At 43.0% G+C, this 26,408-nt stretch overlaps 2 protein-coding genes across 6 annotated transcripts in view; one reads left to right on the top strand and one right to left on the bottom strand.

The window, feature by feature from the left end:
• Positions 1 to 7,938, top strand: part of ltk (leukocyte receptor tyrosine kinase) — an 88,335-nt gene extending 80,397 nt beyond the window's left edge. For all 4 annotated transcript variants that reach the window (XM_080784687.1, XM_080784688.1, XM_080784689.1 and 1 more), the window contains 7 exons: positions 1,134 to 1,263; positions 1,655 to 1,752; positions 2,439 to 2,531; positions 3,743 to 3,844; positions 4,804 to 4,938; positions 5,929 to 6,019; positions 6,522 to 7,938. In XM_080784687.1, coding sequence (XP_080640813.1) covers positions 1,134 to 1,263; positions 1,655 to 1,752; positions 2,439 to 2,531; positions 3,743 to 3,844; positions 4,804 to 4,938; positions 5,929 to 6,019; positions 6,522 to 7,631 — 1,759 coding nt within the window. In that variant the 3' untranslated portion in view covers positions 7,632 to 7,938. The remainder of the gene's footprint in view (positions 1 to 1,133; positions 1,264 to 1,654; positions 1,753 to 2,438; positions 2,532 to 3,742; positions 3,845 to 4,803; positions 4,939 to 5,928; positions 6,020 to 6,521) is intronic.
• A 624-nt stretch (positions 7,939 to 8,562) lies between these two features.
• Positions 8,563 to 26,020, bottom strand: itpka (inositol-trisphosphate 3-kinase A). 2 transcript variants are annotated; one of them, XM_080784692.1, is made up of 7 exons: positions 25,230 to 26,020; positions 20,006 to 20,102; positions 19,548 to 19,761; positions 15,899 to 16,103; positions 15,331 to 15,432; positions 14,176 to 14,247; positions 8,563 to 11,962 (listed from the first exon to the last, which is right to left on the bottom strand). In XM_080784692.1, exons 1-7 carry the CDS (start codon positions 25,710 to 25,712, stop codon positions 11,675 to 11,677), a joined length of 1,461 nt encoding a protein of 486 aa, XP_080640818.1. In that variant the 5' UTR covers positions 25,713 to 26,020; the 3' UTR covers positions 8,563 to 11,674. The 2 variants fall into 2 exon arrangements, with proteins under 2 accessions (XP_080640818.1, XP_080640817.1); XM_080784691.1 differs by having other exon boundaries at positions 20,006 to 20,105.
• Positions 26,021 to 26,408: the final 388 nt, after the last annotated feature.

Genomic DNA, 26,408 nt, shown 5'->3' on the forward strand with positions numbered 1-26,408 from the left:
ATTATATAACACTATCCATTTCATAATGATATCCTAATATAAGACTCCATATTCATCTGGCCTATATATGGACATAATGTATCGTTCGGATCGGCAGTTTGTTTATGGTTATGTCTGATTCAGACTGACCGCCCTCCCATTGTTGATATACGATGATTGAAAAATAAAGGAAATTTGATATTAAAGTAACAATATGGTATTATTATCGCAATATTCATGTTGAGGGTATTTGGTCAATAATATTGTGATATTTGATTTTGTCCATATCGTCCATTCCTAACACACACACACACACACACACACACACTACCACATACCACAGCGTACAATTCAACCTCCTGAAACACTATGCTAACATACAGTATACTGTAGTAGCGTCTTTCTCACATGTGTGAGGCAGCTGGCGCACCAGGCGGGACTCAACAGAGAAACAGATACGTAGCGTCAGTCCGCGCTGGCTCGGCTTGCGAGGGCCACAGCTACTAATGTTCTCCTCAATGGCTTGCTTGTTTTCCTATCCATCCCCTCAGCTGTTGTTTATTATAGTATTATAGTGAGTTAGTGAGAGAATTCACTCTGTGTGTGTGTGTGTGTGTGTGTGTGTGTGTGTGTGTGTGTGTGTGTGTGTGTGTGTGTGTGTGTGTGTGTGTGTGTGTGTGTGTGTGTGTGTGTGTGTGTGTGTGTGTGTGTGTGTGTGTGCGTGCCTGGCTACGTGCGTGTTCTGTTTGTATTGTATTACTATACTTGCTAGGGTCACATGTCCCCACAAGTATACTGTAGTAGACATTTTGAGGACCATTTTCTGGTTCTAACAAGAAAAAATATCTTTTTTGTTTGTTTTTAAAGCATTTCTAAAATGACTGTCCTAAAATGTTGATGTCCTCACAAGTAGGCTACAGTAATGCAAACGTGTGCGTGCGTGCGTACGTGCTGGTGCGTGCGTGCGTGTAGGTGGATGTGCACACATGCATGCACGCACTCACACACACACACACACACACACACACACACACGCACACACACGCACACACGCACGCGCACGCACACACACACACACACACACGCACACACACACACACACACACACACACACACACACACTAATCCATGCTTTATTCTCCATGTCCATGCAGTAAGTTCAGCCACCAGAACATCGTCCGTTGCATTGGAGTCAGTCTGCAGATCCTGCCTCGTTTCATCCTGTTAGAACTGATGACTGGAGGAGACATGAAGACCTTCCTGAGACAGAACCGACCTCGTGCGGTATGTCTATATCTATACCGGGCCAGCCCGGGACAGACCGAGACGCAGGGACTGTCCCGGCTTCAAGTCCCAATGCATATCTCTAAAACACTAACATGTCCCAATTTCAGCGTTCACTTGCCAATTTGTCCTGGTTTTCACCACAGTTAAAATAAGTGTTATAAGTGATATACTGCTGATATGAAATATGACCTGTGTCACATTACCACTTAAATTATCTTAAATATTGAAACCGTCTTCGGTTTCAATGTCATACCTTGATGAGGACTCCTTGAGTCAAAACACACATAGTCCCATTGGAATGTTGTTCCCATTTCCTGAAAAGTAACAGTTTAGGACATACAAGGTTTCTATCCAACATGTGACAGTTATGTTGTTTGTGTGTGTGCAGTGCCAGGCCTCCTCTCTCACCATGCTGGAGCTGTTGCATATGGCTAGAGACATCGCCTTTGGCTGTCGCTACCTGGAGGAGAACCACTTCATACACAGGTTGAACCTCCACTCTCTATTGTTCGAATTGTGAGGACTGCCACACATTTGAGTCTGGCCTATTAGCCAGGCTAGCTGTGGAGCTGCCTCGTTTGACACTGAAGTGTTGTGCTGTGCAGTTAAGGCCTGAGCCGAGGCCATGTCTTTGAAGTTATTCATGTCATTAACCCATTTAGGCCTGTTGCAACCCCTATGCAAGGGATAATGTATGCCGCCGCTACACGCTTACATGGCTGTCATGGAGCAGCACAGCAGGTGGTCTGAGGCTTTGATTAGACGGCGGTCTGTTATAGAGCGGAGGAATAACACCCTGCTGAATTCAGCGAATACACAGCCTGTCCAAAAGGGGATCCGGTTTGGGTCAGATTATTGGATTTAGCAAACTTATATTTTCTTATTACATTAATGCTTGTTGAGATCATTTCATGATCACAAATTGAATATCAAAGTGAACCCAAAATCCAAATCTGATCCAGTCCGATAGGGATTAATAGTTTTCAACTCTCGGGCCCCTAATAATAATGCTGTTGGAGTCCCCAGAGCCCGCCCTGAGATTGAGAACCACTGCAGTAAAAACATACGTGTGTGTGTGTGTGTGTGTGTGTGTGTGTGTGTGTGTGTGTGTGTGTGTGTGTGTGTGTGTGTGTGTGTGTGTGTGCGTGTGCGTGTGCGTGTGCGTGTTTCAGAGACATCGCTGCCAGGAACTGTCTGTTGACGTGCCCCGGGCCAGACAGAGTAGCAAAGATAGGTGACTTTGGCATGGCACGAGATATATACAGGTGAGTGAGAACGCTATGTCTGCACTGCAGCCTCATGCTGCCACGTCAGGCAGTATATGACCATATATAGACCGTCACCAAATCATCATGACATCACCACAACCAAAAATAACGCCCACGCTGTTATTGGTGGTATTCGTTAACCTTATTTCTTGGAAGAACAGGATACTTTTTTTTTTTAAATAACTTTATTTATAAGATTTTCAATTTTTGTAGACAAACAACCCCACATATACCCCACCCTCCCCGGTTCCATCACAAAGCAAAACAACAACAACACACACAAAAAAAACTAAAACTAAAAAACAACAAAATAAAATAAACAGGTATTAAAGGATATAAATAATAAATGAAGTAAATACAATAAAATAAAATTTGCCTTTTACTAGATTAAGGGGCTACACAGTGAACCAAATTACATGTAGGAAAAACACTTCACACATCATCAAAGGACAGTGAGTCGGAGGACAGTGAAAGGGTGAATTCAAGGAAAGGGGACCAAGCCTTTACAAATTTCTAGAACAGGATACTTATGATATTGTTATTGGAAATAGATTATTTTGTTCCATTAACATTCTACCCCGGAAATAGTTGGGGTGAAATTAGTTTTTTGTGCAAGCTCTGTCGTTTTAGTTGTTTCCAGAGAGAGAGAGAAAACAAAAGGTGATTAAAGCCTGATTAATAATTGAATTAATAATTGAATGGATGCGCAACCGCACGTCATGAAGTGAGCTTGTTGTGAATCGACACTTTTCGGTGCCCAACTATGTACAGTAGAGACCACTTAAAGCCCATGTTATGGTTGAGTGGAGTCCCTCAGGGCTCTATGATGGTGTCTTTTCAGTTTTTTGTTATTGTGGGTAAAGATTTAAGCTGAAAATAGCCGATCGAGCTTGTCGGTCTGCTATATTTTCAGCGAAAGCCCACGATATACGGATGCTGGGGTTTAAGTGGACGAATCAGGCTGTGGGGCTATGGCTACGGCTAATGATTTATGTCTCATGAGTCTCATGGCGACAGCAGTCCAGCCAGCAGTGGATTGATTGTGGTAAATAAGAGCCAGTTGAAAAGCTATCTAATTTTCCTCCACGGGGCTCGCTTCTAAATGTACTTATATAGTTCATGACCTTGTGATATTTACCTCTTCCTTTCCCCTGGCTGATAATAAATGTCCACTCTCTAATATTGATAGCGTTGTTTTTCCTCCTCAGAGCCAGCTATTATAGAAAGGGAGGTCGTGCCATGCTGCCAGTCAAATGGATGCCACCGGAAGCCTTTATGGAAGGCATTTTCACCTGCAAGACTGATACATGGTATAAATAAATACACTCTTGTCTTAATACAGTGGCTAACCTAACCTGACAAGACAGACAGTGAGCGAGCGTCTTCATTTTCTATCTATAAATGCACCACATCTCTGGACGTCTGTCTGTACGTCTGTACGTCTGTCTGTTTGTGCAATGCACGTAACTCGAGAACCGTTCGCCCCACCGACTTCAAATTCGACACACACGTTCCACACCCCCACAGGGAGTGCAGTGCCCGGTGTCGAGTTGGTCGGACCCACGGTTGTCCAGACCAGAACTGCCACAAAAGGCCTCTGCCCGGGCTCTGGACAGGCCCCCTGCCCATATGGTCCTTACAGTATATGGAGCTGGCCTGTTCTGACATCGCAACACTCCATATTTGGGCATACCTGATACAGAACTCCATAGGAATGAAGGGACACAGACAGATGGGTGGAGCGGGTACTCTGACACGGGTACAACGGGTATTGCATAGCCAGGTCAGGGCCTGGGGCATGGATCTCCAACTTCCATCGTTACAGCCGGGCACCGGTCTAGTATATTTAACTTTTGACACTGATAAATAGGAACATAAAGTATGCCTTAAAATAAAATAAACATGCTGTGACAATGCTTTCGGCCCACACATTGTACAAGTGGGCCCTGGTCCAAAAATGATTGAAATAGGAACATAAAGTATGCCTTAAAATAAAATAAACATGCTGTGACAATGCTTTCGGCCCACACATTGTACAAGTGGGCCCTGGTCCAAAAATGATTGGGGACCAGTGCTCTAATGAACATTAGGCAGCAAGTTCACACACACACACACACACACACACACACACACACCACACACACACACACACACACACACTCACACTCACACTCACACTCACACTCACACTCACACACTCACACTCACACTCACACTCACACACACACCACATAAACTCTGTTCCCTTGATGTGTGTCTCCCCCTGTAGGTCGTTTGGAGTATTGCTGTGGGAGATTCTCTCTTTGGGATACATGCCATATCCCTGCAAGACCAACCAGGAGGTGCTGGAGTTTGTCACCAGTGGTGGCAGAATGGACCCTCCCAAGGGCTGCCCAGGGCCTGTGTGAGTACCTGCAATATGCACTGGTGGAAAGGAACTAAGTACATTTACTTAAGTACTGAACTGTACTTAATTGTGGGTACAATTTTGGGACTTTGGGATACCTTAGTATTTCCAATTTCCTATCTACAAGCTCACAATTTTGAGCTTTTAATGTAGATCTTCTATTTTCAAATGATTCATTTGTATACATTTGAAACTTGAAATGGGACATTCTGCACAATGAGCACTTTTACTTTTGGCACATTTTCAGACCAATACCTTTTTACTTTTACTCAAGTAAATCTTGAAATTCCACACTTATACTCGTAACAGAGTATTTCTAAATTGCAGTAAAACATGTGAGTACTTTTCCCACCACTGGCAATGGCTCTGTAACCAAATGGACCCGCAACTAAGAGCCTATTTGACCACAATAATGTGTAAATGGATACATTACATTGAATATTTCACTGCGTGCAAAGCAAAATCTAGAGTGTTCATTTAAACTCTGAAAGTGTCAAGAGTGACCCATTTTTACAGTTGCAAGTGTCTGTCTGTATACAGACTTGTATATCGTCTCTGTCGGGTGGAGACCAAAACTGTAACTTTTCATGCCCGAGAGGCATCCTAACCAGATGCCCGAACCACCTCAGCTGACTCCTTTCCAAGCGAAGGAGCAGCGACTCTACTCCGAGTCTCTCTCGTGTGACTGAACTTCTCACCCTATCTCTAAGGAAGATGCCAGCCACCCGTCGAAGAAAACTCATTTCGGCCGCTTGTATTCGCGACCTTATTCTTTCTTTTGACCCACACTTCATGACCTATAGGTGAGAGTAGACACAGAGCTTTGCCTTCTGGCTCAACTCTCTTTTCGTCACAACAAGGCAATTCATTTTCGGAAAAAAGCGTTTAAATGTGGAGATAAGAGGTTTCTGCCCGACAGAGACGATATGCACGTTGAGAACAACAGCCTTGAGTTGTGTGTCTGAACGTACCATGATGCACTTGCAGCTATCGGATCATGACCCAGTGTTGGCAGCACTGTCCAGAACACAGGCCCAACTTCTCCACCATCCTGGAGAGGATCAACTACTGCACTCAGGTACATTTTACCGCCATTACGCTTTAAACGTTGTTTAAATTAATTTGTAGGATTTGTATCTTAGGGCTGCAGCTATCTTAGAAGTTATTCTATCGATTACTTTTTTTCCCGATTAGTCAAATAATCGAGAAGCACATTTCTTAGCAAATTCTTTATTTGTTATATATCGACGCATCGGAATCGAACAGAAGGTCTGAGGAAGAGCTTCGGCTCGAAACGTTACCACGTCTTGAAGTAAAAGATATATCTGGGAGCAGAAATTGGTGTGCGGAATCTTTTATTCTTGAACTATGACTGTTTTTGATCCAGCCTATTAGGTTGTAGATATGCATGTCTTTTTGGCTGTTCTTTAGCCTCCTTTAGAAAAAGAAATCGATTTTTTTTAATTAAGACTTTAGATGATTAGTCATATTACGCACTTTATACTTTTTAAAGGTTTTATACTCAGTTGTGCAGCGTTGTTGCATCTCAAACGACCTCCGTTCCTCCTCCTCTCCACCAGGATCCAGATGTGATCAACACCCCCCTGCCAATAGAATACAGCCCCACCATGGAGGAAGACGGTGTGATCCGTCCTTCCGAACACACCTCCAGCAGCCTCGCTCCGCTCCTGGCATCTCATCCTGTTCCCCAGGACCCCTCGTCCTCCCTGGGCCCGGGTCCCGCCACACTCCCCCCACAGCCCACCAAGCCCCGCCTGCTCCTCCAGCGGACCCAGCACGTACACCAGGAAGTCACGTCGTACCGCGAGGCGTTGGAGCCGTCCTGGGCCGAGCCTGTCCCCGCCCCCGGCCTGCCGGCGTCCGCGGCAGCGGGGGGGTGTCCGGCAGGGTCCTGGCTCCACCCGGAGCCCCTCCACCACCGACCCTGCTCCAGAAACAGCTCCTCCTCGGGGAGCCAGAGGCTGAAGAACAAGACCAAGAACCTGTGGAACCCCACGTACGGCTCCTGGGTGCTGGAGAGCTTCAGCAGGGGGAAGAAGGCGCTGGCTCACACTCAGTCCATGCCTCTGTCAAGCCCCTCTTCCTTGTCGACATCCACAACCTGCACCTCTCAGGTCTCTCCGTCTTGCAACCCGGCCTCAGAGTGTGGTGGTGCAGAGGCTGGCTGTGACAGCGGAGGCACCATGGCACACCTCAGCACCTCTACCGCATGCCCTTCCTCCTCCCCGGCCCCGTCCAGCCAGGCTCCAGCTACCTCAAGCCTGTCCTCCCGCAAGGCTCCAGCGGGGGGTGCCGGTGCCCCCACCGCAGGCCCCACAGCAGCTGTCATGGACCTGGCAAAGCTCCAGAGCTTCCCCTGTGGCAACGTCAACTACGCCTATGACGAGCAGAGCTACGAGGCGGAGAGCCTGCCCCTGGTGATGCCCAAAGCACCGGAGGCCGGGGCGAGCGCCAGCGCCAGCTCCGTGCCCAGCTTCTCCTCCGTGTCTGGCCTGGGGCTGGGCCTCCATGCCAACCCCTCCGCCACCGGTATGCCTAAGCTGCTGCTGAAGCGCCACGCCAGCTACGGCCATGAAGACGTGAGGAGACACACCAAGCCAGAGAAACCCACGCGGGACAGAGACTCTGGCTTCTCTCTGTCTGAAGACCTTAGCGTCACGCCTGTGTAGGAAGCGACTCAGCCCTACCCGACCACCCCCACCGACGGGGGATTTCCATTGAAATTAGAGCTCTGGAAGATTCTGTAACTTACATACTGAAACTGGACGACTGAACAAAGACTCTGACTGCGGGGGTCTCCTCAAGGGCCACAGAATGAGGAACTAAGAGTTCCTGAAAATGCTGGAACACACATGCACGCACGCACGCGCGCACACACACACACACACACACACACACACACACACACACACACACACACACACACACACACACACACACACACACACACACACACACACACACACACACTTGTATTACTTACTATACAATTGCAAGGACATCAACATTTTAGATTTTAGGAATAGGACATTATTCCTTGTTACCATTTGTAACCATAACCATTGTGAGTTAGATATTTTCAGTGCATGACACTGGCACACCATAAAACCAACATTTGTTTTCTGAGACCCAGAAAAGCAATCCTAACAATGTCTATTTCTCAAATTAATTAGCATTTGGCCCTCAGTCACAAGTACGGGCGGGACGATTCACTTACCTCCCGATTCGATACGATCACGAATCTCGATAGGCCATACTAGGGCGCCGGTTCCATTTATATTGCAATTCTTAAATATATTGCGATTCTGTGTTCAACGATTGTTGCATTCCGATATTACATTGCTATTTACGATATCAAGTTACTTAGCTTTTCTTTTAGGTGCCCAGACGGTTGAGCTAACCATCTGGGCCTATACTACAACATTTTAAAACAATTATAAACAATATAAAGCATGCAAAGTTGAATCATACACTTCAATGCAGCCAGATAACGTCAGTCAGGTTATTTTTTACATGAATGAATGAATGAACTTTAAAATCGATTTGAATAATCGTGGCATTAAAAGAATCACGATATTAGTGATTTTTTTTTATTAATTATAATTAGTGAATAGATTTTGTTTTGCCCACCCATACCCATACTCACAACTATGTAATAGTAATTAATACAAGTATATAAACACACACACACACACACACACACACACACACACACACACACACACACACACACACACCCTCTCACACATCACTGTGATTGACATTGGAGTGGAGGCCCACACCCTGGGCTTCCAGAACACTGGTAGCAGAACACTGAAATACTTAATCAAAGTACTCCTCCAGGTACTTTTCCCACTTTTCCTACTTTCCTGAGGGTCCACATGACTGGACATGAAGACACTTCAGAGCCAGGACGAAGAGTGTCTCCATGCCTGTTTTCCTTTGCCGTTGCATAATATGACGTGGTTGTGTTGTATAAAGTGCAGTGAATGATCCATATTGACATGCAGTAAGCCCTTAAATAATGAATGTGTCGCATCATTCACTAGCTACTACACACTGTGCACAGCAACATCGTCAGTGTTAAAGGAAATCATTGCTTATTTTAATTTTTTTCCATCATCAGGCATACAGAATTTCGTATGCTCGATAACATGAAATTACTTGTTGGATGATGTCATGGTTTTCGCGATGTCAACACTTTGTGGAGAAATCAATTTTGATCTCCTCACATAAGAACGATTTGGGTTAACCCATTCTGACCTGAGATCAGATTCATGCGAGGTTTCCACGGGACACACACTGGTCTGATTAACCCATTCTGACCTGAGATCAGATTCTAAAAATGTCAGTCGTTCTTCGAATTTTTCAAAAATAGCAGACCTACAAGCTCGTATCGCGCCACTCGGTGGCGCGATATGAGCTTGTAGATCTGCTATTTTTCAATACATAAAGCGTAACATGATGCTAACACCAAAATGGGTGCCCGGTCAGAATGGGTTAACTCTTGAGTGTACGTTATCAACACATACAATCTCTGAGTCACGACTGGATAAATTAACGCTGTGGATTTGAGTGTGTTTTTTTTTGTGAGATTATTTTTGGAGCTTACAGTATTAGGTGTAGATATGACTGCTCACCCTTGACCATGCTGGTTCACGCTTTTGTTGACAACTTTGGTGAAAAGACATTTGTGTTTAAGCTACTGATGCCGTTTTTTTCTGAAAACTGTTATTGTATTTTATTACGTTTACAGAATTGTGTTTTTTCTTTCCTTTTCGAAATGTCCCATGTTTGCGATTACTAATATATTCCCTTTGGACTGTAGGTGAGAGGAAGCCCGCTCAGGCCACAGGAGACTAGCAGTATGATCCTGAAAGCCTGTAAGCAAGTTTTCCTTCTCTGTAAAGCGTATTTATATTTGACTAACCTAAATTGTAGCCATTTTATGTTATCTCGTTTAGCATATGTATATACTGTGTGTGTGTGTGTGTGTGTGTGTGTGTGTGTGTGTGTGTGTGTGTGTGTGTGTGTGTGTGTGTGTGTGTGTGTGTGTGTGTGTGTGTGTGTGTGTGTGTGTGTGTGTGTGTGTGTGTGTGTGTGTGTTTTTATTAAGGGTCAGTTTGTAGTTGATCACTGCCATTGGTTACTGCTGCCTGCAGTACCATTCTTACTCAACAGGGGGAGAGAGTAATGTCTGACATACTACACAGGATGTTGTGGGTATCTCAATTTATAATCAAAGATTAAACGGTGAGAACTTTTAGTCAGTATTAATGTTTTGAACTTATTGTAATTTGACCACTTTGAAGGTGGTGGTGATTTGTTTTGGAGGGAGTGCTTATTTTAATCTAAATGTTTCTCTTAGTTTTTTATGTTTGACAGAACATATTATCGATTTTTCCTTAGGATTTTGAAGGCTTGTACATGTGTTGTTTTTTTACAGGAAAGGTTCTATTGGTTGTTATTTTAGCATAGAAGTACACTTCACTTCACTTTTGGAAGTGGACCTAGTTGTCTATACTCTATAAGAAGTAATATATCCCTCCTACAAAGGCATTTAAAATGTTAAAACAGTGTTTTCCAAAAAAGTTCTTAGGCCTTAAACAGCAGTCAACAACATCCGTAGTCACTATAGGTACAGTCTAGGTATGTTCTCTGGTACATTTTAATTATCTTATTTAATTTTCACATTTAATTGGAATCACTTTTGTCATTATATTTGTTGTGGCTCTACTTGACTGAGCAAAAATTATAAACTATGCAATGTCATCTTTTCATTTACCCATACTTTGTCCCAAATAAAATAACATACATCTTCCCTGTGTTTTGAGCATTTACTAACTGGCTACACTAGCATTGTTTGATTGATTGAATACTTTTTTAAAGTTTGCAGAAGAAAAGCACAGGAAAGTACAGTTCATTAAATGGTCAGCTGCTAAGAGGATTTATTACCCTATATAAATCTGAATGAAGTTATCTTTAATTACATTATTATAAGTAATACTATTAGAGTTGTACTATTACTCGAACGAAAATAAAAGCTTGGGGGGGGGGGGAGATGCAATGCAAATGAAAGACATATACTGTGTATCCCTATTCCCTGACATAATTTTATAGCTAAACGGACAGAATTCTATTTTATTTGAATGATGAAACCCAGCTGCCATTAATAGTTGGAAATGGAAATGGAGATTGCGGAAATTGTGGAAATGCTGGAAATGGAAATTGCGGAAATTGCGGAAATGCGGAAATGCGGAAATGGAAATTGCGGAAATGGTAATTGCGGAAATTGTGGAAATGGAAATTGCGGAAATGCGGAAATGGAAATTGCGGAAATTGCGGAAATGGTAATTGCGGAAATTGCGGAAATGGTGGAAATGGAAATTGCGGAAATGGGAATTTCCGCATTTTCCGAATTGGGACTTTTCAACATTAAAAATCAGTATACTGTGCTGTCTGTCCCACCTACCTATCCTGTCCCAATACAGACATTAAGATATGCTTGAAATATCCGTTTCTTGTTTCTTTCTGCTTCTTTTACTTAGCTGTGCGGTGGTGACGTCCCGCATTGTGGGCTCGTCGTGGATCAGTTATTTGTGGTGCCTGCGGGGGCGTGGCGTGGCACGCAACTAAGTGTCAATCAGGCATTATTAGACTTGGGTGCAGGGTGACATCATTCGTTCATACTTCAGCATAGTTTGACTTTGTGTCATGTCCGTGACAACGACAGTCTGTCTCTAGTCACACTGGTTCTGCTGGTTGCCACGGAGGTGCACGACGTTCCCTCCACGGTCTCTGCGGCGGTGACGCTTCCCAGCGTGCTGCTGAGGTTCTCCAGCCCCCAGAGGTAGCCGTCCTCGCGGTTACCCTCCTGCCAGGCGACGCCGTGGTTTAACACCCGTCCGTCGGGCAGTGCCGTGGTCTTGCCAAAGTCAATGAGCCAGACCTGAGCACGGCCGGTGTGGTCATGTATGAAGAGCAGGGAGCTGCCAATGACCTGGGGAGTGGAACCAGCGGAATTAATTATCCCATTTTGACCCGAGACAGATTCTAAAAATAGCAGACCTACAAGCTCGTGGCGTGCTATGAGCTTGTAGATCTGCTATTTTGCAATAGCTAAAGCATGGCATAATAATAAAACACCAAAAGGGGTTCCCGCCCCAAAATGGGTTATACTGTATTAGAAAAAAGTACTTTCTAGGCGAGTTTATTTGTATACCACATTTCACACTCAAAGGCATTTCAAAGTGCTTTTACAGAAGGCATAAAAAGCCATTTGAAGAGAAATAAAGAATAGAACTGATACAATAAATAATTAAGATAATGTTTCTCACGCTCACTAATAAACGTGTTAAAAGTAGTGTATTGTTTGTTTCTTGTACTTTAGTTTTCCTTAAATCCAAACAATGTTTTAATACATGTTGACTTAACAGTATCAACCTTTTACTGTACTTTTTACAGTTTCAATGTTCCATAAAAATGTGTACACTTTGCATAAACGTTCCATTATTGACCCAGATTACGGCCACTAGGGGGCCAGGCCAGCCCTGGGCCTGATGCATGCTGTCTATGTCTATGAGGAGCTGCGGGGAGCACACGCCCACATTCACCATCACATCAACACAACAGTGAGCAGCCTCATCTTCCTCTGGTTTTAAAGGACCTGTGCAGGTCACATCATCTGGTTTTAAAGGACCTGTGCAGGTCACATCATGTGGGCACTGTTGCTAAGGTGACAAAACAGTGGATAACTGCTTGGTATGGAAGATGCTATTGGTATCGAAGATCGGCTTTTTTCAAGACTTCTTAAACATTGACTTTCTAATGGAATTTATTGGAAATAAATAATAAATAAAATTAAAACATTGAATTTTATTTTAATTAATCTTTTTCAGAATGCTTTTTTTCTTTTTATGTTTTGAAATTATTAAAAACAAAAATGTAAAACAAAATGTAGGAAACCAAAGGGACCCATAAAAATGTGTCCGTGACCCACATGTGGGTCCCGACCCAGTGTTTGGGAACCAGTGCTCGAGTCTAGTCTAGACTACTCAACCGCAAGCCAAGGCTCTCCAGAGGGTGGTTAAAACAGCAACAACAACACCAAGACTGAGCTGCCAACCTGGGACCTTTATGCCCAGATGGTAACTGCTAAAAGATTGTTCTGAAAGAGTTGGCATCTACCAATGCCTTCTCTTTAGTCAAGTCGACAGAGAACCAACCAGTGCATGAATGTTTTTTATTGTAGGCGATATTCAGAGGAAATAACTGATAACATTGTTTATAAGGAACTGCTGTAGATGTCTGAAAGTGATTAACTGTGTACCTCTGTGCACCAGTAATAACTTTATTTTGATATTAATATCTCATTCTGCATTCATAACAAATTCTGTAATGACTTCTGCTTTTCGGGTAGGAAGGAAGGGCCAAATGCCTAAAGGGACCTTTGTTCTAGCCTACTGAAGTGACAGGCACCAACCAATGTGACCATTATTCAGTATAGGCAATCTCTATTCTACTATTATACTATAGACTAGGATGCGCGTGACATCATCGTACCTGGAAGTTATGCGGGAACGCCCACTGAGTGGCAAAAAACTACTTTCTAGCCTCGACAGCCCATTCATCCAAACAGAAAAGTCCTATCTGATTGCATTAAACAATGTTAAACTCACCAACATTGCAGCTGTACGAAAAGCTTGAATTATCCTCTTTCTATCTGCAAAGTTTTTGTTTCATATAAATCCACCATAGACCCTGCATTTAATTATTGCAGTGTCAGAGTTTGTTGTTTTGCCACTCAGTCTAGTTGAGGAGAGCGTGTCCTGATGGGAAAATCATGCATGTGCATACTCTCTATAGTGGTGATACTCAGCATGGAGCGCCCCAGGCATCATTGAGGTGGTTCCAGGGCGTCTCTAGCTAAGTGATTGCTGATTTAGGCAGTCACACCTGGTCTGAGTCCAAACTAATTGGGCTCTGAGCTGGGCGTGTCTGCACACCTGTTCAGTCATCCCATGAAAGCCTCTGTCATGACAGCAAATTATACATCTGCTCTGGAGTGCACCATCTTGCCACTCTCTACAATAAATGCATCTGGTCCATGTACATGACTAGAGGATCCAAGCCACAGAGGTGGCCGGTAGCATCAACCTTGCTACAGTCTGCAACTCAGAGAGTGAAGAAATGCAGGGTAAATTTGTTGCTTACCTCGTGTCTCTTGAAGAACTCGGACATCTGTAGGGCCCGTTGGATCTCAGACAGTTTGCTCAGGTAGGAGTCCTGTGTGACAAAGTAAAGATGTTTAAATACATGAACAACAAAGTATTTATATAAAGTATATAAAGCTTAATAGCCTTGGTAGAGGTTAGTGTAGTTACCTTGCCATGATGTAACAAAAAATATTGGCAAGATATCGAAATTCATACTCAAACCTCTTCTCAACCCCCCCCCCCCCCCCCCCCTCCCCCCCACACCGCAAAATAATCATATTTGAACTGGAGACCCCCACCCTGATAAATACTTGGAATGTAGGAGGAATTACATTTTCGGTTCCACAGATAAATATTGTGAAAATAGCTGCTATTGTCACACTGTTGCCTATTTCTTATATTTGACAATTTGGCTAATATTTGACCAGTTTTTATAGTATAGTTTGTTGATTACTTTTGATGGTATTAGTCTTTTTCTTTTCTTTCTTTTTGAGGTATTAAAAAGATCTTAAGTCCTTAAATTGTCACTTCATTGTCATCTGGGGATTCCCCACACCCCACTGACCTATCACATCGAGTTATGCAACCATACTGTACGTATCCACCCATGCAGATACAATTGTAATAGAGCTGCATTTGTTTTGGGGCACCTCCCATCATTAATCAGAACATTAAATAGGGGAATATTTACTTTGAACTGACTGACGTGCGTCAAAGTTCTCCACATATAGTTTGCCGTGCACACACAATTCAAACACTGTAACACTCATTCTTCTCTTCTCGTAAAAACACAGTCGGGATGTTTACATAATGGGAGAAGGATTTAATAATGTTAGTACAGTGCAAGTGTTTGTCTAGCGTCATGCACATCATGTACACGGATATAGAGCCTTAAGGAACAGGAGTGTTTGTAGATGGTGACACACCGTTGTGTTAAATGAGCTTGTGTATATATTTCAAACTAGTAGAATGGTCACAGCACGTACAATTATGGATAATATATTGATACAGCCAAGTTGATTTTAGAGCAGCTTCATAAGGTTCAGGGATTATCGGCATTATTATAGTAAATGTAAGCAGCAGATATGGGATTCAATGTATTGCAAAACCTGTGTGTGTACTGTGTACTATGGCTTGGTTATCTGTCACCTACTATAAAGTTTATATTCCCTCCAACAAAATCCGTGAACACTTTGGCGACGTCCTCCTTCGACCTGGTCTTTTTAAAGTCTGTCCGACAGGTACCATCACACATCTGGTGGGAGAAAGATGAGATTTAATACATGCACACAGAATATTTTAACCCATTAAGAAGACCTGACGCCGAGTTTTCTGGAAAACGTACGTTTCAAAATCAGTGGTGTTCAAAGACCCCCAAAATGATATGTATTCGGCTGCGGAACTCCCATCTCAAAATATTAATTATATATTCAAAGATTTGCAAAATATTTCGAAAATAATGTTGCCGATTTTTCTCAATAAAAGCTACAGGCTACGAGAGCTTTTATTGAGAAAAATCGGTTTGAGGTAAAAGGAAGTTGCCGCCTGTTGTTCCTGCCTGTCGACTACAAACCAATACTACAACATGACGTAACGATATCATCCGCTCCCGACAGGATCATACAGACTTTTGAAACAGAGACCAGGCTTTCCTCCGAGGTGGTGGAAAGCCTGGTGAGGCGAGGTTAATGTTCCAGTGCTCTTGTCTCCACAAGGTCTACCTTGATGCCTTCTATCCTGAAGCCCAGTGTGTGGGTGGAGCTGAGGGTCTCCCTCCACTGCATGTAGCGGGGTTTGGTGACGGCCCTCTGCATGTGCTCCTGGGCAGTAGGAGCCTCACTGTCCACCTCCACCATCTTCTCATACAGGTCCTTCCTCAGCTTGGGCCGCTCGCGTGCACGCACAAGCTCCTCCTCCAAGTATGTCCTGAAAATGCCGGGATAAATTAGCCCTTCACGAAGTTCCTCCCCAACCCATCCTTCAGTCTGTCCAATAGGCACGTTAGCAGCGAAGGAAGCTTGACCTGCATAGCAACCGTTGCTAAACTATTCGGATTGGCATTGAAGACAATCGCTTTTTGGGGTGGGATTTAGTGAAGGGCTAATTCATCCTTCAGCAGGAGAAGCGTTACTGTTATTTATGTTCAACTTCACTTGACTACGAGTCTTTCGCGATTATTAACAAAGTGAACGCTACAGTAGCGTCATAATAGGCGAACATCTTTTGATTGATTGAATACTTTTATTAGTCAGAAATGTAAACGGCATGTGGTACATTACGGCTAAAAGTATCAAACAGGTAAAAAGGTTGTGGGGTCCATTGTGGTCCTATGTATTCAATTCACCAAGATAACACAATAATACATGTCATCAACAAAACACTATTATACAAAGTAGAAAAGGGAAAACCGGCGGCAGTGAATGACGACTCCTCATTTCAATTTGTATTTGCTGTCCCTCCCCTTGTGGTGTCCTCCTGATAGATGGTTTTTCAGGCCAGTTTCGTAAGAAACAATTGATTCACAATGGTGTCAGGTCATTCCACATTTTAGTAGTATGAGAGTTTTCCCATGTTTGTTCTATATTATTTTGGTAGTACCAGATCATTGTAGCTCCCCTCTAGTATTGTGGGTGTGACTCACTTTGGAGAAGTAGTTAGTCAGGTATTTGACTAATCCCATGTCTTCTACCCTGAGTCATCCCAGACTATCAAAGTGTGTTGGAATTAGGTGGGTTATGGGCCTTAGGCCAAGAAGTTGTTGAATCAGTTTGTTTTCAGAGGCCTGAAGCTTGGTTTTTAGTGACATTGAGATGTTGGAGAACCTACGAGTGTGAGCATAGTCAAAATCATGGCATTGAATGAGGGCTCCAGCAAGAGTCTTGAGAGCACTACTTTGTTGACAAAAGAGGAAATTCTGCCGAAAACCATCACTTCTTTTGATCATTTTGATGCCATGTTTTCACCTGTCAGTTTGTTGTCAGCAATGTCAGGAATACAGCCCAAATAGGTAATCTCTTCTTTGCTTGAGATTACTACATCGTCAACTCTGATCTTGATAAAACATTTGATAAAACGTTTTTTGATTGATTGAATACTAACAGTTTTTAAAAAGTAGTTATATAATAATGCTAAAAGGATAACACATAAGGGCTTGTATCTTAGATTCGTAACGTGTTAGGCAAATGATTACAGAGAGGTGTAATGAATATATCCAATAAATGTTACATATTTTACTGTGTATGTACAGTAACTGTTCACAAATATATAATTTTTATAGAAATATGATTAATCTACTTTGAGCCTGACTTATGCTGAGCCTGACAAAGTGTGAAGAGTGTCACTCGTATTTTCAACTGAGAAGAGTGTTGACGCGTGGACACTGTAAAGTGTTAAGTATTTGTGAAAGTGAGCAAAGGCGGAAGCTGAGAGGAGACTCCAGTGCATGTAGTCTGAAAGCCTGAGTGCACGTTGGTGCATGTAACAGTGTGTGACTTTGTGGTTGTGAGTGATCGTGTCAAAGGGGAGTCTCCAGGGACACCCTGCGTCATACCCCAGTATTGTGTAATCAATTGTGTTGTTCTCGCATGCATGTACAATTGTACACATGCAGTGCACTGTGCACACACACACACACACACACACACAAAAAGGTACATATATAATTGCACAAATACATGCATGTGTAGACTAGACATGCACAATACTGAGACATTTCCGTTTGACACACACAAACACTGCAATTAATGTATGTTGCCTTGCCTGTGCAAAAGCGTACAGTACATAGACATGCTGTGTGTGTGTGTGTGTGTGTGTGTGTGTGTGTGTGTGTGTGTGTGTGTGTGTGTAAAACGGAAATATTTGTCTCAGTATTGTGAAGGTCGGTGTTTGTGTGTATTTGTGTGCACTTGTAGGTTGTGTGTGTGTGTGTGTGTGTGTGTGTGTGTGTGTGTGTGTGTGTGTGTGTGTGTGTGTGTGTGTGTGTGTGTGTGTGTGTGTGTGTGTGTGTGTGTGTGTGTGTGTGTGTGTGTGTGCGTGTGTGTGCGTGCGTGCGTACGCCAGAACGACACAAGGAGGTACCCCGCCTGCTGTGGCAGGAAGCCCAGAGATGTTCCAGCCTGCAGTAACAACAGGTGTTCATTTAGTGCACACACAGCTCTTCAACTCTAGACCTGTCTAGTTCAATAGTGCATTTGCCTCACACAGAATACCTGGCTGTCATGTCAAGACACTACACATGCTCATTGTCGCTGTCAGGCGGAAGAAACCTTGTGGGCCTATCTCCATATTTCAAGATATTTTTATGCTTAGTTTTTTTTCTCCTTTCCTTTCCTTTTTTCCTAAATTAATGCCCTGTTTAATACTTTGTCGTGTGACAGTGTCACCCAAAACTGCATGTCCTATCTTCGCTATTTTCAAAAATGTTTGCCTATAAATAATGACATGCCCAAAATAGGTATATCCATCCATCTTCAACCGCTTATCCGTAGTCGGGTCGCGGGGGCAACGGCTCCACCAGAGTGGTCCAGACATCCCTCTCCAGAGCAACATTAGTGACTTCCTCCTGGGGGATTCCGAGACGTTTCAAGGCCAGTGAGTCGATGTGTTTCCTCCAACTGCGCCTTAGTCTGCCCCGGGGTCTCCTCCCAGTGGGACGTGCGTCGAGGACCTCCCTAGGGAGGCGCCCGAGAGGCATCCTAACCAGATGCCCGAACGACCTCAGCTGGCTCCTTTCCAGGCGAAGGAGCAGCGGTTCTACTCCGAGTCTCTCTCGTGTGACTGAACTTCTCACCCTATCTCTAAGGGAGATGCCAGCCACCCGTCGAAGAAAACTCATTTCGGCCGCTTGTATTCGCAACCTTATTCTTTCGGTCATGACCCACACGTCATGACCGAAAGAATAAAAAAATTGCTCGGTAGACAAAATAGGTATGCCAGGTTGAAAGTGTTTATGTCTGTCTGGGTTGTATAAAAGCTACTTTACATTATTACTTGGACGGGACATATTTAAGCAATATTACACAAGAGTTACCGTCATTAACTGACTGCGTTGCTGATAAGTTCTGTAGGCAGCGCAGAAGTGCCATTACTGATGGTAACGCACGTCCTCGAGTGTAATATTGCGATTATACAACAGTTACCCTAAAAACAAACAAAAAAATTTAGCCACCACGACCGAAAATGTCCCGTGCAAACACCTAGCTTAGCTAGTAGACACTCAAAAAACCCCTGTTGTGCTGGGCAGTCCCCGCAGGCGATTTGGTTATGTTTTGATTAGGTGTGCCATCATGCCCGTTTGAAGCACGGGTCTCAGCTATTTTATTTTCAGTGAATTGCTATGACGTAGGTTCCTCCAGTTAGTATAATTCTTACCTCACTCCCATCTTACAGTCCATGACATTGGGATGGTCAAAGTTCACCAGTAGGTCAGTCATGTGAATGAACGCCTCTCCATCTCTTTCCACAACACCAAAGTAGCCTGGCACAAACGGAAGTAGTGCGTCACCCCTCAATCTCTCAAAACACTGCTTTTCGTTTTCACAGAACCTTTTTAAAATGTTGCCTTCGTCTGCTGCCTTGAAATTTCCTGGAGGAACGACAGAGAAATACAGGGAATTTCAATCAATGTGTAGAACACTAAACACAAGTGATTTTCACACGGACAATTATGTTTTTGTGATTTTCATAATGTTGCTGATGTCTGAGGTGGGTGGGTCCTTCAGTAGCGTCATGACACGTGTCGTCGTCGTCGTCCCCCCCGCCAATAAAGATGGGTGTTTTGAGAAACACTGATATACAACACCCAATTCATTGTGTTAACAGGTTCATACCTTTATGGCCGGCTAGTTGGACCCAGTTCAGTCTTCTCCTCTGAGAGGTTAAAGAGGGCCAATGGACAATGGTCTTCAGTTTCCTCCAGGGATTCCTCTGCTGATGGCATGAAGGTACAAATACAGAGTAGAATAATGAAATGCAATGTAAAATCCTTCAAAAATAATAATAATAGTTATTACACACACACACACACACACACACACACACACACACACACACACACACACACACACACACACACACATTTTATGTTGACTAATGATGATAGCTTCACGCTAAGGGGGAGATGATGCTGAATAAGTAAGTAGCCGGACGGTTCCCGAGCCATATTGGCTCATAGGCCAGACGCCTAGCTCCTGTTTCATTAGGCAGCTTAATGTACAAGTACACGTCCTGGATATGATGCTAGTATGTCCAGTGGTGGAAAAGTACTTGATGAATATATTTTGTGTCAAATGACCCTTGTCTGGTAGCGGCGATGGTTGAATGAGTGAGAAGAAACGGAGGTAGGCAGGCAGGTTGCAGTCTTACGAATCCAGCTTTATTGTCAGGATTCACTCAGTACAACAAGGCAGAGGCACGGGCTGAAGGCCCCGTGCCCCCAGTTCGGAGTCACATTGTAGTAGCCAATCTATGTGAACACAAACAGTGGTCCAAAGCATTGCCATATATTCACTTCACAAAGTCCCCCCTCCGGATTCAAACAGGCTGCCTCCTCTCTATGGGAGCCAATCAGATTGTTGCTTTCACCGGATCTGCCTGTAAGAGGTAGGCGGGACATCTGGCATGTAGCTCATGTGGCACAGTGACTATACGGTTTATATCAATATGACTAACTAAATATCAATACTATATTATAAAGTATGCAGAACCTTATTTAACACATAATGTCACAAAGGTAGAATGTAATATATTATTAACAGGTCTAACTAATTCAATCACAAATACATTGTAGGCTAGAGAACAGAGCAGGAAGCTCCCTGAACACACAGCTGTTGGATTGCAGATTTCATCAAGATTAGAACTGTCCCGTGACCCCCTGGGGTCTTGACAGCTCCTAACAGAGACATTGTATGTACAGGACTGATTGTAAATAACTCTACGCAGATTACTCTTTCTATGAACTGTGTCAGCCTGTGTACCTTATCTGATCCATATTCATCATACTAAATTGTTTTACTTACGTAATGTAGCACTGCAAGTAAAAGTCCATAAATCAAAATGTACTTGAGTAAAAATATGTATTGGTATTAAAGTATTGCTGTCAAAATGTAAGTACTCATTGTGCAGAATGTCCCATTTCCAGTTTTCAAATCATGTATAAAATATTCCGCAAATAGCAGCTCACAATGCACAATTATTTCAAGGACAATATATCGTTAAGTAAAATGTCAAAGTCGTGACAGCCCTACTCAAACCACAAGGCCACTGAGCTGGTGATGATGCTGAATGCTGCATCTCTGCTGAAAAGAATCTTTTACCTTTTAGACCATTATTTTCCTTGAATAGAAATTCTATTCCTGTTCTGAGAGGTTCAGGGGCCTCAGAGAGGCAATGACAAATGCTGGGAGGTCATTTTATTCTGCACATGCTGTGATTGAAACAGGAAGTAAAATGTGGGTCTCTGGTCTTAGTCAGAGAACACTCAGCACAGTGTTTGATATACTGCTTGACTGTTCACAGTCTAGGCTGAACAAATAACAGAACTCGGCAGAAGCCAGTTCTCTCCGAAATGTCAGGCGATATGCTCCACTTACTGCTATCGTGGTCAGGTCTGCGATGTTTACCCACAATATCTAAGTGTGTAGGTGGTGTTACATTTCCACAAAGACTGTTGCGTAATTAACTATTAACTCAGGTAATTAATCATATCATTTTCACTACATGATTATCGATGAGTATCAGTATTGTGCATATAGTGTAATGCAATGGTTCCCAAACTTTACAGGTCGAGACCCAAAAGAGAGATTTAGACGTTTGCCCCCGACCCAAACCCAAAGCTTCACGCCACGTTGTGAGCTTGTAGATCGGCTATTTTCAGTACTTTTTAATTATTTTGTTTATAGAATTTCTTAGATTAGTTTGTTTTAAAATGTATAAAATTATTTAAAAACATTAAAAAAATTGAGTAGGGAAATAAATTTGGATTTTTTTACTTTAGACCCATACAAATTGGTCCATGACCCACAAATAGGTCACGACCCACTGTTTGAGAAACAGTGGTATAATAAATCTCTCTCTGGTTATAACTTATCCCACAGATGGGTGTCTTATGTACAGACAAAATGGTATGGAATATCTAAAAAGGTTCTATGTAAGCATAATAGCCATGCAGCTCCCTGACACTGGCAGTTATTCATATTTCATAGCCAGGTTATTCTCTCTGTCAGGGCCAAGGTTATTATAGTTTTGCATTTTTCATTAGTTTTTATTTCCTTTTGACTTGTCAGAAAAATAGATCTACTACACAACAAACGAAATGAATTAATAGCCAACTGTAGCCCCTCTAAGCTGTAGCCACACTTGCAACGCAAACACACAGAGGGAACTAATAAATAATTCAGCTTGCAACGTTGCATGCTATTTTGCCTTTTTTTAAGATTTCTTTTGTTTTATTTATTAGTGTTTGTTAATTTTGTTAACACAAAACTTTCTTTCAGTTAACGACAATGGGCCCAAAGCTTGCGTAGTCTATCAGAATAGTGCCAACTCATATAATATAATTTGTTGACGCATTTAGAGCTGAATTATTTATTAGTTCCCTCTGTGTGTTTGCGTTGCAAGTGTGGCTACAGCTTAGAGGGGCTACAGCTATTAATTGACATCCATCCTGATTGGCTAAGATTGCGTTCCAAAGTTTGCACTGCAGGAGTGTTCAAATCGAACACATGCAATTGGCATGAAACATTTCACGCACATTCCCACTGGGCATTGGGCAAAGGAAGAATTGGCATCCTACATTTTTCAAATCGGCCTAATGGTGGCCCTATAACAGGCTGATTCGGGTTTTAAACTATAATTGGAGCGATCCACGTGAAACTTTGCATGCACACTCACTAGAGGCAAAGGAAAAACCTCTGCCCTGCCTATAGATATATAGATAGATGGGTAGATAGGTAGGTAGATAGCATTATGTTATTGCATTGCCTGCTTAAGAATCACCATTCATAAGTGTTACAACACAAACACTTGACTTCCTGGGAGTAGCTACAGTATTAGTGAAATGTCAAAGGTTTGACTCAAAATGGCTATATTGAAAACATAAGCACGTTATTGTGTGTGTGTGTGTGTGTGTGTGTGTGTGTGTGTGTGTGTGGGTGGTGAACTTTCCTGTAAAGTGGCATTTTCTGAGGTCATACCATATTTGTATAGTTAGTATTTAACACACTGTAATTCCGACGGACCAAAATAGTGTCGTAGACACTATTTTGACCCTGAGTTGCCTAGACTCACAATGAGAGAGAGACTTCCAATGTGTATTGAGTCTGTGTAAACTTTCTGTAAAGGAACCTGACAGCTACAGACCTTGTACGGACTACGGAGAAGGCGAAGAGAAACAGCAGGATCATGAAAACAAACGCACCCAATGAATATTATCTGCATGACTGAATTCTGGCTGCAGGGAAGACGAAGAGCAGATAATGTTAACAAGAGGGCAGGGCAGCCAAGCCAGCTCAATATTTGCTCCAAACACAAAGGTTTGAGCTATATTCTATTTGATAGCCAAGAAGGAGAACATTCAGATATGCATGAAAGAATATAAACAAGTAAAGACTTGTTAAATAGTGCGAACAAGAAAGGGAGTGAGGACTGAGGAGGGGGTCAAATGAGGAGAGGACGATAGAATCTGCACGCTTTTTCCACTATTCTGTTATTTTCCATTTAGTTAGATACAAATTTGTTCTTTGCCTAGACTATAGGCAAAGAACAGTTTAAGCACAACTGAAGCACCTCATTGTATAATAATGTGTTATATGAATTTGAAGTAGACTTATTTAGAATGAGAGCTTTATCGGGCAAGAAAGACAAATCGTTTTCCACCCTCAGAATGAAGGGCTAGCCTTCACTGCCTAATTGTGTGTATACTGAAGGAGGGGCAGATAGCTACTTAAAGGTCAAGGCTTCCAAACTGGAAAGAAAAGAAAAGAAAGATCCTGTTGTATTTGGTCCGGACAGTTATTCTCTCTCCCATGGCTAACCTTGGTGACACAGCAACATATAGGTCGAGGCTGCTACGTGTCTTAGTAATAGTTTAGCCACAAACATCTGTTTTCTTGACTGTCACAGACAGTCAAGAAAACTGTAATCTTGTGTAAATCACATTTCCTTCTTGGTTGGTTTGCTTGTTTACTGTGTTACCAAAAGACAACTGCACATGATGATCAAGTACAGTATCTACAATAAACAATGGACAGTTTTAGTATGTTCTGCTCTGTGTCTGTCTGCCACGGTTCAGACAACTCCCAGGTGACATTAGGATGACGTGAGAGGTTTTGATCTCCCATCAAATATAAGGAGAGTTAATGTGATTTCAGTGTGGATAACTATGGACAATCAGATTTTCTCCAGATTAGTCTTTCCTCTGTGGCAGAGTGCTTCAAGCTTGTCTGATCATCAAGAGGAAATGACCTTTAAGAAGTATTCAATCTCACATGATCTCAATAAGACAATAACAATATTGCCTGCAACTGTAAAAAGTAGATTTTTTTTTCAAATTTCCAGACATCTCACTAAAGATCACACACAAGCAGCTATAGTACTACTGCTGAAACCATTTTCTCTACCATAATATACAGTTTGTTTTCAATAGAGTGATCACTCACACTCAGGTTGACTATACAGTCAAGTGCAACATGGTCTATTTGTAGTTTCAAAGGTTGAACAATAAACCATAGCAAATAATTGTTTGAGTGGAAGGGAATTATTTATTCTAGAGGGTTTTGATGAATAATATAATATAGGCTAATATAAGTCTGATGTCTCATGCAGTGAAATCGAGTATCTCATTTAGCTTTTGGACTGAGAAAGTTCTACAATGAGTGAAATTAGTTATGTCACTCTGTGTTGCTGTAAGAATATGTCTTGTTTTGAAATCACTGGAAGCAAGACTTCTTGCAATAAGAGGCCTACTAATTTAGTAAATAATAAATATACCCAATTTTCATCTGTTGTTTTTGTTTTCTTTGTTAATTTGTGTTCATGAAGAGTTTTTATACTCACTTCACCACTGTGCAGATGCTCTAACATGATAATGCCTTTGCTTTTGCTCTCGTTGTCACTGAGCAGATCATCCTCGGACTGCTCCCCTATGGAGGACCCCGTGGAGGAGATGGACGAGTTGGACAGCTTCCTCCGCAGGGGACCGTCCACCATGTCATCCAGGTCCTCTTGCTGCATCTCCCGCGAGCAGCCGCCTCCCTCCGGGGTAATGGTGACCTGCGGTACCCGACGCACCTCCATCACGACCGCGGCCGCCGTGCCGCTGAGCGCTTCTCCGGACCCGGTTGAGTTTGAGTGCGGCGCGGACGTGGGGGACGGTCGAAACGCTTGTCCCGTCTTTTGTGCGAGCTCATCGCATATGTCGGCGGGCGACTTGCGGCTGGCTTTGCGCTCTAGTAGCGAACGAGCTCCAAGAAGTTCGTTGATCCCTGCCCCAGAAAGCCCAACCTCCTTGGAGGTCTTTCTCCTGATCTCCTTTGGCATTTGATTTCAGGACAGGAGCGCACGCGAGACCGTGCGTGCGTGTATTCTTGCGAGGAGCCAAATTCACTTGATCTGTTCTGTTCAAATCTGTTCATTTCACTCCAGAGTTCAAACACATTGGTGTGTTTTGAACACTGATTTAATATGGTATAGACGCGCTGCATGCAGATAAAAGGGAACTCTCTTCTCTAGTCTCTTCTGTGCACACTTGGTGGGTTTGTTTGGGGATTCGGGGAACCCCTCTCCTCTCCTCTGCCTCCAATAGTGTCTCGTCTTGCTTCTAGTGTTGAGTAGCGTCGGTCCCAGCCATAGAGCTATAAAGGAGGTCCCAGCCCCTGAGTGTTGTTGACGCGGTTGACGCACGCACGCGCGCTCGCACAACACGTACACACACCTTCCGCATTATTTGTCTCGCTTCCTGACTGGGAACTGCAAGCTTCATGCGTTTTTTATGTTGTTTTGTTATAAACTACTTCCTCATTCATTCATTCTGCCTGGTATTTTTGTACCATTGATTGACACAAGAAAGTAAACGTGCTGATTAAGCTTAAACGGCGGGGCGTAACTATCGAACTAAGAATACAATAAATGCCACATACAGTACAATGTGCTATCACATTTGCACTCATCTTTGATCTTATCTTTTTTGCTGTTGTTGAATCGTTTGAAGGAATGCCAAGCAAAAATAAGTTTTAC

Source organism: Protomyctophum bolini (genome assembly GCF_963924005.1).
Source record: "Protomyctophum bolini genome assembly, chromosome: 15".
NCBI classification, from domain to species: Eukaryota; Metazoa; Chordata; class Actinopteri; order Myctophiformes; family Myctophidae; genus Protomyctophum; species Protomyctophum bolini.

Coding starts and splice junctions, on each gene's coding strand:
- itpka (XM_080784691.1), bottom strand. CDS start 25,712: ATGCCAAAGGAGATCAGGAGAAAGACCTCCAAGGAGGTTGGGCTTTCT. Junction 19,762..20,005: donor CCAACTAGCCGGCCATAAAG/GTATGAACCTGT, acceptor TCGTTCCTCCAG/GAAATTTCAAGGCAGCAGAC. Junction 11,963..14,175: donor AGTTCTTCAAGAGACACGAG/GTAAGCAACAAA, acceptor TCCACTCCCCAG/GTCATTGGCAGCTCCCTGCT.